At 42.7% G+C, this 12080-nt stretch overlaps 1 protein-coding gene across 1 annotated transcript in view; it reads right to left on the bottom strand.

Moving 5' to 3' along the window:
• DNAH11 (dynein axonemal heavy chain 11) overlaps positions 1 to 12080 on the bottom strand; it is a 324415-nt gene that overhangs the window by 254591 nt on the left and 57744 nt on the right. The window contains exons 13-18 of the mRNA XM_044246194.1: positions 10023 to 10127; positions 9350 to 9742; positions 3336 to 3668; positions 2857 to 3111; positions 2606 to 2775; positions 2136 to 2358 (exon numbers count right to left, since the gene is read on the bottom strand). Of these exons, the coding sequence (XP_044102129.1) occupies positions 2136 to 2358; positions 2606 to 2775; positions 2857 to 3111; positions 3336 to 3668; positions 9350 to 9742; positions 10023 to 10127 (1479 nt within the window). The remainder of the gene's footprint in view (positions 1 to 2135; positions 2359 to 2605; positions 2776 to 2856; positions 3112 to 3335; positions 3669 to 9349; positions 9743 to 10022; positions 10128 to 12080) is intronic.

Raw genomic sequence — 12080 nt, 5'->3', positions numbered from 1 at the left:
AAATGAAACTGCTAACTCCTAACGATTATGAAGAAGAAACAGTAAATATCACAAACTGCTTTAATAAAAATAAAATTGGGGCACTGTTAGTCTCCAACTGAAATGTGCATTGCCTTTGAGTCTTATTTTTTCTCTTGACTAGCCTGAATTACTGACGGAGGCACACACATAGCTAGAAGTGTGGCCCACTTTTGAAATATTAAAAACCCTAACGCTTTCAATAATTCATTAACCTCACATAAGTAGCCAAACTCTTATAGTACAAATTCTAGCTGTAGCTAAAATCCCTGGTATCCATGACCTGTGTTCCTACAGGTTTCTCTATTTTAAGGTCCAAGACCTGGCTCAAAGAATATCCAGAGCTTTCTAAAAACAAATGTTTACATTGTGCCCCATACCATTTCATCTCTCAATCTTGTTACGTAGCTATGTATCCACAACTCGTCTCTGTGTCTAAGTGGATTTCAGATCTAAGGACAGTTTCATAAAGAGAATTGAGTAATTCATCTGTATTAATTCTTTATAGTCCCCAGATTCAAAAGATTCCACCTGTAAATACACTGTTGCATTTCATCCTCACTAAACAAAACTGGAGTTATACAAGGCAGCAGCAGCTGTGAAAAGTTTGGCAACTTAGAATCACTCTAAGACCCTGCATTTCACGACTGTGTTACAGAAGAAATTGAAAACTGATACAAAAGTAAGAAAGCAAGCAAGCAAGCATGCAAGCAAGAAAGCAAGAAAGAAAAAGAAACAAGTACCCAAATAAATACTTGTGGACCCATGCACACAGCAGCGTTATTCATGATCACCAAAAGATGGCAACTACCTAGATGTCCAAATGTCCATCAACTGACGAAAAGCTTAACAAGCTGGGGTCGATGCAAACACAATGAGCCGGTGTTGAGACACGAGGCGAACGTGGCATTTACATACCACAAGACCAATGAACTGCCAATATACCGGGCCGAGTGAAAGAAGCCAGACACAAAATACCCCAGACTGGATAATTCCATTTATGTGCAGTGTCCAGAGTAAGTAAATGCATAGATACAGGCAAAGATTGGCGGCAGCAAGGACCAGTGGCAGGGCGAGTGGGGAGGAATGCGGAAGGATGGCTAGTGGGTGCAGAGGTTCTTGTCGGAGCAATGAACATGTTTTGAGATCAGAGGTGGTGGTTACACAGTATTATGTCCGTACTAAATGTCACACACTTTCAAAGGATTACTTTCATGGCCTGTGAACTGTGAATTTCACCTCAACAAAGAAGTGGGAAGCTGGAGACCATACCCATTTTAGAAGTGAGGCATCTGGAGAGAGAGTTTATGGAAGAGGAAGCATGCTCGGAGGCAAGCAGATGGGATGGCCTCAGTACAGTACTTGGGTTCCAGGTTCGAATCACTGAACTAGGATTTAATACAAGTTTTTCTAAGTGAATGTGTCCACGGCTCACACTTGCCAAGTTAAATGGAAGCCCATGCTGGAAGCTGATGGAAAATGGAAATATATGATCTATACATCTTCCACACAGGTGCGCGGAGAGAAACCTAACTGTACGACTTTGATTCATGGTTCCAGTTCAAACAAACTAAAAAGACTTCACTTGTCACTGGGCACAGAGCAGCCACCTACTTTCTAGAGCATAGAAACAGGAGGACAACACAGAACTCCTATTTAGAAAACAGTGATTTCTCCGTCCCTTGGGCTTTCTTTTTTCTTTATTAAAATGTCCATGATATGTTTCTGAAGACTAGGACACTTATCAATTGAGAAGCAGCTTTCAATGAAAAAGAACAGGGGTATGTTTCATGTCTGGGAGGAACGGCTGGGGAACTCCAAGGAGCAGCCCCAAGGCTGTTCGCTAAATACCTCCTAGCAAGAAGGCAAAGGGCACAGCAGTTGAGATGGAATATCTTGGCATAAAACACACTTAGGTTCATCCAGGCTGGAATGACTTGTGTGACCCTGAAAAACGTATTATATCTCTTTAAGTTTCAGATTCCTAACCTGCAGAATGCTAACAGTTGTCTCCAGTACAGGTTGTTCTAGGATGTTCTCAGAGAGGTCACATGAAGAACTTGGCCAAAGGAAGTGCCCAATGTATGTTAATTTGGGTACTTAACCATGACACTTACTTCCAGCTGAATATAGACTTGCTCAGGCATCTTCTGGCCGTAGTTCTCCAAGAGTATGATGGTTTGCTTTAGTGGTTCAAAGAGTTCATCCGTAGTTCTCTGTCGGCTTCTTACTGCCAGAAGATGCCCCATGATATCAACTAAACCATCGTGATCACCCTCACTTAAATCTCTCTGAAGTCCAGCATCTGTCTCCTTTATAAATTCTTGGAGCTCATTCAGACTAGTACATATATATATATAGATACACACAAACATATACGTACATGAACACACACAAACCCAAAGTAAACATATTAAAACCTTCAGAAGACTTTTGATAGTCAACAATGAAAATAAGATTCTTTCTAAACATTCTTTATCTCTAAGAAACTGGTAGTTTTAATGTTCTTAAAGTTTATGTCTCAACTTCAGAAAGCAGTCAGGAGTTAAGAGTTGTAATTCCAAATCCCAAACGCAAAGAAGGTTACCTGTCTACAACAAATCTCAAAAGATGCTCCTGAAACATCCAGCTCCATTTCTTAATAATGTTCAGCAAGCTCACTTTGAAAGGCTTCATGTCCACCTTGAACCAACTATCAAACACTCTGAAGTCATCAAACTTGCTCATCTGAACATACAAAGCTTCGTAAATGTCAATCTATAATTAGAAAAAAAAGAAGTCCTTGGACAGTTCATTCAGACAGGAGAAACTACAGGGAACATTGAGGGTTTTCCTTGCCTGTTCTTTGAACTGTTCCAGACTCGGTGGTTGTTCAAGGACTTCTTCAAGTGCATGAGTGTCCATTTCCTCAGATGAACCCCCCTGGCCATACAGGAGAAAATGCTTCATAAACTCAGCTCGGTCATCAACCCAGAGGTAAGCGTACGTGTCCAGGGTGTTTCTGAAGTCCAAGACTTTGCTGATGACATCTGCCACTCTCTTCATGATCTCCTGCCTGACCTCTACCAGGCCCAACATATTCTCCATGTCATTCTAAATGAAAGGAAAATCAAACATTCATTAGAACGCACCTCGCTTTGTCAATCACAAGCAAGGTAACATCACCGAAGGCCATCCGTCAAAGGGAGAGTACTTGGTGAACTCAAACACTGTGTTGTTGTTTTTTTCCCACTTCTCCTTTCCATGTGCTCCCCATTATCTCCAGTTATGTTTCAATCATTAATACCAAAGATCACATGCTTTTTCGGGGACAATACCTGATAAGTTGCTATTTCCAGATGTGCAGCCACTCGCTCCATCTGGGCAGACATCCTACAACTGCTGCCCAGCATTTCTTCTACAAGATCGTAGAAGCCATCCCCTGCCTCTCTTTCTAGAGAAGGTTTGAAGAGAATCTCAGGGGGCATTAAGATCATCTGCACTTGAAAAAATGGCACAGCTTTCAATTGTTTCTCCGTATTCATCAGAAAGAAGTCTAAGTCATGCATGATGGCTTGAAAAAAGCCTTCTACCACCATGTCATCGATGAACTCCACATAAATCTTCCAGGTATCCAGAGAAGGATTGGCTTTGAAGAGCTTCCTATTTTCCTAAAACATAAATAGTAACAGAGGGGTACCAACTACAGTGGTTACAAAAATGAGAGCTTTCCACTGAAATGTTTTGTTAAAGAAGTGACTGCATTTCTGTGCATGAGACAGGAACATTTAAATGCCAGGTTACAGAGCCTGAAGCTGAACAGTAACTATCTCAGCAGGATTTTGTAACACCTAGATCAACTATAACATACATTCAAAAGTCATCCTTTAAAGGAAAAATCATAATGAAAAATGCTGTCTTCAAGTATGTACTAGAGATAGAGGGTTTTTTTGGGGTTTTTTTATGCATTCTCTATGTCCTGGATGTAGGCTCCAGCTCTTGCTCTATCTGAACTCTGTGTGGCCCTGGGCTTTGTCTTCCATGGCCTTATGTGTAAATGAGGTTTCCCAAAATGGTCTTTCAGAGATCACTGTTCTGGAAAATCCAAAATCACGTAGTCGGCAAAGTGCTATGTAGTCTAGGCCTTTCTGGGAGATTCACTGTGCTACTAATTGAAAGCTTAACTTGGTTGAACCAAAACAAGCAACCAAATGACAAACACTTTGTGCAAACCACCTATAAGCAGCCTATAGAATAATAGCTCAGCTTGAGAAAAACCAGCCTGGTGAAGGCAAAGCTCCCTTTGTGCTTCAACAGTATTAAGTTCTTCTACCTTGACATCTCCCAAGAGTATGGGTAATGAATAGGTCGATAGGGCATGACAAGGTCAGATATGAATACTGTTTAGGACAGTATGCTACTATGGATGTATGATCCACGATTCAAAAGATATGTGTTACAGGCAAGAGCCACAACTACAGAGGTGATAAAATGGGACCTAGATTGGAAAGTTCTTAGAGGGATATCTTGCCCTCAACAAATTTAAGGACCTCTCCCTTCAAGGATGCTGTCTTGCCTATCTAGCTGGAACCATTCACATTTGTATATATCTGTAGTATATGTGGCCTACAGCCCTGGAGCGTGTTGTACAGTAGATATCCTAGGCATCTGTACATAACAGACCTGGATCCTTTGTAGTCACTAGAAAGGAGAAGTATAGATCTTACACCTAGGAAAAAAAATCCTTAAAGACCATTCAAATGAAAAGATTATTCATTTGAAAGGTATAAAAATATGGGGTGCCTGGGTGGCTCAGTGGGTTAGGCCACTGCCTTCGGCTCAGGTCATGATCTCAGGGTCCTGGGATCGAGCCCCACATCGGGCTCTCTGCTCAGCAGGGAGCCTGCCTCTCCCTCCCTCCCTCTCTGCCTGCTGCTCTGCCTGCCACTCGGCCTACTTGTGATCTTTATGTCAAATAAATAAATAAAATATTAAAAAAAAAAAAAGAAAGGTATAAAAATAAAGACCTAAAACATACCAAGTGTCACACTGCTAGGAAGTTAGCACCCAAGCTAGGACTACAAATAGGACCTTTTGACCACCCCCCCCCAGGGTAGGGCTCTTCCAAACATATCACAGTATAGTACCTGTGACTGCCTCACTGTTTATACTTTTTTTTTTAAGACTTTATTTATTTGACAGAGAGATCACAAGTAGGCAGAGAGGCAGGCAGAGAGAGAGGAGGAAGCAGGCTTCCTGCTGAGCAGAGAGTCCAATGTGGGGTTCGATCCCAGGACCATGGGACCATAACCTGAGCTGAAGGCAGAGGCTTTAACCCACTGAGCTGTCCAGGCACCCCGTTTATACTTTTTCATCCCAAGATACACAGTTTATATACTGCAGTGCCATTTATAGTGATTGTTTTATTTTCAACAATTTAATATAAAGGGGAAAAGGGAAGAAGAGCTTTGGGTCACTTAAGCATGGCTCAGGTCTCTTCCAAACCTAATCTTTCAGGGTTCCATTCTTCTCTCTTCATCTTAGACTCTGCCTGCAAGCTATTCCTTGGAATCCCCCTAGCCACACAGGGTGCAGCCTTAAAAGGCAGAAATGACCTACCCTCTGAAGTATTTCCACAGCTTTTCCCCAAATAACACTCCTCAGAGGAAGTCTGAGAGCCAGGCTCAAAATCATGGACTGATCCCAGGAACAGGGGGAAATCACAAAGATACAACTTCTAGAAACAATCATTCTAACCCTATTTTGAAGTTGACTTCTCTCAAGTTGGAACCTCTCCTCTCTTCTCATACTGAGAACAAGGACTCCAGAGGTGCTTAGTTTCTGGCTTGAGAAAAAAAGAATTGAGTCCATTTATTAGCAGAAAAACTCCAACCTTATTCTCTGAGGGGACCAAATTCTTAGAATAATCTTCAAAGCCTCCTTTTATGAAGTTCCACATCCAGCCTGTTAGGATATTCTATTTGTTATACTCAACTTAAAATATATCCAGAATCCAACCATTCCTAATCACCTCCGTCGTCACGACCCCTGTCCAGACACCAGGGATCTGTCACCTAGGTTACAGCCAGATGCCACGCCTCTGTCACCTAGGTTACAGCCATGGTAACCCCCCCACACCCCCGCCTCCCCTGTGCTTGAGTTTCAACATGACAGCTGGACTCTCTTCCAAATCAAAGTTAGATCATGTTTACTCTCTTCTCTTCCAAGTCCTGCAACGAGTTCCCCAAGGAGCCCGGAGTAAAAGCCGAAGTCTGTACAAAGGCCCGAGAGGACTTCCCTGAAGTGCCGGGCCACTCCACCCCTCCTCATGGCCCATGAGCATCTGAGCATCTGACTTGAGCTCCTTGTCCCCTGCATCCCCCTACACCCCTGAGCAGGGGCCGCATTCGCCTTCGGGCTTCGCACCAAACACCCGGCACCTTCCTCCCTGATGCCCATTTCCTCTGTCTGGAACACTCCTTTCCCACCCACCCGCTGTGTTGACTCTGTAACTTGGCTCTCATCTTACCTTCTCCTTTAGGCTCATCCCGATCATCCTGTTTAAACTCCCACCCCCCAACCCCGAGACCAGCGTCAGAAACTCCTGCACCCTGCTCTCGTTTCCTCTTTGTTCTGCAGCACTCAACCAGTTCTACCACCCCTGCCTCACATCCACTGTTTCTGACCTCTCTCTCCTTACTAGGATGGGAGCACCACAGAAGCAAGGTCCCTATTCTGTCCACTCAAGTATCTCAAGAAGCTAAATCGGTACTGGGCCCATAAGAGGCTCGCCTGAAGTATTTCTTGAGGAAGTGAAGGGTACTGGAAAATTAAACTACATAATTGGTTATAGTCTATTTCAGCAGGAAAACCGTAAGTCCATTTCTCATTCTCTTACTGAAAGTTAGCCTAGAGAAAAGTGTCTTTACATTACACATGAGGAAATTCAGGCGTGGTTTCTGGAAGACACAAGACTAAAAACCCTGGTTTTTGACCTCCACCATGGGCAAACCCCTGACTATGGTGCTTTGTGATGGTGGGGTGGGTGGGTAGGGGTGGGTAGGGGTGTGGGGGTATGGGGGTGTGGGGTAGGGGTGAGGGGTGTTGGTGCTCTGCCCAAAGGAAAGTGTCATGGTTGAGGACTGCATCGATCTACAGAAATAATTCCATATAGTAAACACGCTCAGAAAGAAATACAAACTGTGTTCTTTTGTTCCCCATCCTTTTTTCCTTAGGAAGAATCAAAAATGAACTTCCCCACATCACCTTAATCAGAGCTGCCCCCCTGTGAGCACCACATTCCTGTCCTTGGCCCCCTCCCTCCTGTTACTACAGATGAACTCTCCAAGTTCCTATCTACAGCCAACTTCCACATGTATTTATGAAATCCCTTTGCTTCCAGGACTTTCCTCCAACAATTATTTCCCCTCTACTAGATCATTCCGGTCAACATACCATCACTCGGAAAGACCAACCAACATTAAAAATAAAATCCTCCCCCTCCCCGACACGCCCCAGGCACTGCGGAGTTTTCCGTTTCTGCCAGCTAGGAGCCGCTCAGGAGCTGAGTAGCTTTTGGATCCCATCTCTCCTCTTCTTATCAGCCATTCCATTCTGGCTTCCATTGTACCAGGTTAGCTCTGTCACAGTCACCAACAGCGTGCATGGTGCAATATCTGACTGCCAACCTTGGCCCTCATTTTCAGGTCCTGGATCACGATGGGACAAAGTCAAATGCTTCCTCCTCCTTGGAATGTCTTCTTGGCTTGCTTTCCAGGACAGCATCTCTCTGAATTTTCCTTCTGCTTCACTGGCCTCCTTATCAGCATCCTCTGCTGGACCCTCCTATTCTCCCTGGCTTCAGAGAGGACTTCAAGGTCAGTCCTTGGATCTCTAATTAATCCCTATGTGAATTCATCAAGGTCCATGGCTTCACATATGACATACATACTCCTGACTCTCAAGTTTAGGTCCCTGGCCTGGATTTCTACCCCAAACTCCAGCCTCGGCTGCAGTGCCAGCTTACCCGAAATCTTCCCTTGGGCGTGTATCTCTAACCAACATGGCCTAACCACCCAAAGCCTCTCTTTTCCATACAAAACCCACCTAGCACAGTTCTCCCCATATCAGTAAAGGCAAACTCCAATTTTCCAGTTGCTCAGACCAAAAAACTGGAACTCATCCTTGACCTCCCTCTCTCTCCTGATTCATCACAGCAAATCCTGTTTGCTCTACCAGAATATTTGCCTTCAGAATATATCCAGCATGACGGCATCTATCCCCACCATCTGACCCAAGCCATTATCACCTAAATTATTAAAACTATGTCCCAAAGGTCTCTGGACCTCCTACCACCTCCTTGCCCACCTCTGATTTACACTCAGTAGAGCTGGCCTTTGAGCAGAGAGTGTCTGGCTGCCACTTCACCTCATGGTAAAAACCCAAGTTCACAGAATGTCAATCCCACATATGTGTCCTCAGTCCCTTCCAAGCTTCCTCAACTACTACAATTCCCCTTGCAAATTCTGCTTCTGGAAGGTGGGCTCTCTAACAGATACCAACATTATCTGTTATCTTTTATCTCTGTTATCTCCTTCCTCAAACTTCTGTACTTTTTGCTGCCTAGAGCATCCTTCTCCTGATATCCATGTGGTTCATTCTCTTTCCCTTGCAGTACTCTGCAGAACTACTACCTTAGTATGGAAATGTTTCAAACCATCTAATATAAAATACACCTGTACCAATGATTCCCTATCCTACCTGCTGTATTTTCCACTGTTTCTCCTATTCAGTGTATATTATTTTCTCTACCTTTTCCAACTAGAATGTAAGATCCAAGAAATAAGGGACTTTTTGTTTGGTTCCATTTTCATTTTCTTTCTTGTTTCCTTTGTTTTATTTTGTCTCCTCCACAACTGAGAACTCTGGAATAGTGCTTGTTGCTGTTTTTAAAACTCAAATATTTGTTAAAAGGAGAGTGATTTCTTTGCACCCTCAGGAGAAGGGTGGGAGGGTTGCAGGAGGTGACGCAGACAAGTCAGCTGGTACTTACAGGCATTCCACAAACCCTGTGAGCTATGAACAGCATGCAGGAGAGCACAGAGCTAGGACAAAGACAAGGATCCCATCTCTAGGATCTAATCTCTTCCCTCGGGAATGAAAACAAGAAGGGCTGCAGAACTTAGAGGCAATTCATGCAAATTCTTCCATTTTAAAATGCTGAATAAAACCATACACAAAGCTCTCTCAGGCCCAATAAGAGAATCCTACATCATTAGCTTGGGTATGCCTGCTCTTTTCTCAACTAATTGAAAAGACCCTCTGTCAATTTCCAAACCTTAAAAGCCATTACCTCCACCAAGTTATGTATCCTGCAGCCATCTTCTTGAATTTGCTTGTATTTTTTAGCAAACAGATGGCCCTTGTCCTCCAAAGTCAAGGCAGCCTCCCTCCTGGGCTCCCTCCTGGGAAGGAGCGTACACTCGGCCCAAGCCTTCATGGTCTGCTGGATCACCTTCACGTTGCTCTGCATGCGCTCCACTCTGCGCGCCAACTCCAACGTGGCTGCCTTCACGCTCTCGATGTAGGCCCAGCAGTCACGCTGCCAGGTCAGCGATGTCGCGGCAGCCTGCAGCTGCTCCTCCACGGCCCTCAGCTCACCCTCCACCAGAGGGTACTCCACTTCCAGGAGAGTCTGCTTCAGCGTGTTATATCCTTGCACAAGAAGTTCCAGATTCCCAATGTACTGAGTGGAAGGAAATCCCAAAACAGAAAGTGCCAAACGCGTTAAAGTTATCTGTCTTAGAGTCACTGAAGCATTATAGGTCTACGTGTTCCTAATTATGAATCAAAATACTTCTGTTTCAAAAATGCCCTCATACCTACAAAGACTCACCTTCATTTTTTTTAAAGATTTTATTTATTTATTTGACAGAGAGAGATCGATCCCAGGACCCTGAAACCATGACCTGTGTCGAAGGCAGAGGCTTTGCCCACTGAGCCACCCAGGAGCCCCAAACACTCACCTTTAAAATAGTGTTTCTCTTTTTGAAGATGGCAAATGCTGAATCTGGTATGTCGGATTTCTTCAACATCAAAAGGTATCTCACCTCTCTCAAAACAGCCATGAGCTATTAAAAGAAAATCAAGGATTATTTGTATTTTAAGAATGATATTCTCTTTTAACACATGTCAAACCCAAACACTTAGAATTTCAGTCAACGATTGCAATATTTCCAAATTGTCAAGGTGAAGAGACTGTTGCTTCATACGGCTTTTAAAAGGAGTTCTTAGAAGTATGAATAACAATGTTACTTATGGCTATGGCCTACCCTCAGAGAAAGAATTCAGGCAAAAGACAGAGACACGTGCACACCGAGCTGTGAGATGGAAGGGTGTACATGGGCCTCAATCCTTTCCCAGGACTGTCACAATGTTTGTTTTGAAAAGATAAATTTGTTCCAATACAACTAATAGACTAGCAATGTGGGCATACCATAAATTTTGTCTGTACTAATCTGCACTTTCATTAGCAAGAAACACTAGGTAAATGCCATAAACTGTACCCAACTCCACTGAAAGGCTTAGAAATAAGCAAAATGCTCACATGCCAGCAGCCACCACAACCATAGTTCCCTCAAGTACAACGAGCCACATGCATTCACGTCGAGGGGTACAGCTTCCTGCCTAGTATCAGATAACCCTCCTTCTGGCACTTCACACTAACGCACAGTCATCACCTGTCCAACACCCACTTCCATGAGAAAACTTCCGGTCTGTGTCGGGGCAAAGTGTCATATTTACTGCAGTATTTATGTATTATTTAGCCATTTGAATGAAATGTGTAAAATGCTGTTTTTCCTAGGTTCCTATTTTCCTAACACACCGCTGACAGCTTTTAAGTACGAGAGCCCAAACCCTTGTTTTCCCCCTAAGTGCTGTACTTTTTATGGTGAATTCTTTCACAGCACAGTGAATTTTAGGAACGCATGTCCTGTTGTAGCAGAAGGGACTATATCTCTAAATCACAGGTTCTGAGGAAAAGACTGAGTAATATGTTTAGAAGGTAAACCAGTTCACCTCCTTAGGCTGTCACACCACTGGTGAGCTGGTACCATACTTTTGGTGCTGTTAGAATTCCTTCAGGAACAATCACAGGAATTAGCCCCAAAACACCTTAGGAATTTAGTTTCCTTAAGTTGGTTCCATGAAATCAGAGGTGGGAGGAAACGAAGTTCTCTCGGTCATATATTCATAAACGTGGGCTAAGGTTTGTAAATATAATTAAATGATGCTATTCTTTGTACTATTTTAGGACAATATATGTGAATTTGGGGGCAGATTATGACAAACAGATCCAGGAAGCTAACTTTCTCACTTCCTACCTAGACATACGTTCGAACTGATATGAGAGGGCAATTGCTAAAAAACAGCATATAATCTTCACTAGCTAAAAAATTAGCCAAATGTTTACTAATTTTTTTGTAATGGCAACTTACAAATAGATACGTTCATATGTCTGTTCTTTCCTGTAAAGCATATTCTTTGAGGTCAATAGAGAAGAAAGTTTATTTTGTGCTCCCTACCAAATTATCAGAGCCGGAGACAGGTTAAAATATCCACATACGTGCATGGATATCATTTATCAGATACATGCACATATAGTATATTATCTATAAATACACACACAGACACATATATAATTGCTATTAAAGTTCCTCCACTTTCATTATTACATAACATGTAATGACATTTTAAGAAAATAAACTTGTTCAGAGAATCTATGAAATTCCTCTGTTAGGTGATTTATCATAGGATAAAAAAGGTATCTTCAATAAAGGTAATTTTCATTCTCAATATATTTAACTGTTCCTATTATTTGGGGGCATTTATATGTTGTTTTATGTTTTTCAGAAAACTGTTTTATAAAAATTACCAATCTAATGAACATGTTACCATTTATTGCCCCTCTGAAGATTATTCTCATTCCATACATTTTGTGGACTCCCCAAATCTCACATGATAAAATTTTAATTAACAAAAACCACTGGTATATATGCTACAAATATAATTCAAGCCAGGAA

Source organism: Neovison vison, chromosome 4 (genome assembly GCF_020171115.1).
Source record: "Neovison vison isolate M4711 chromosome 4, ASM_NN_V1, whole genome shotgun sequence".
Taxonomy (NCBI): domain Eukaryota; kingdom Metazoa; phylum Chordata; class Mammalia; order Carnivora; family Mustelidae; genus Neogale; species Neogale vison.
This window is presented reverse-complemented; position numbering and strand designations above follow the sequence as displayed.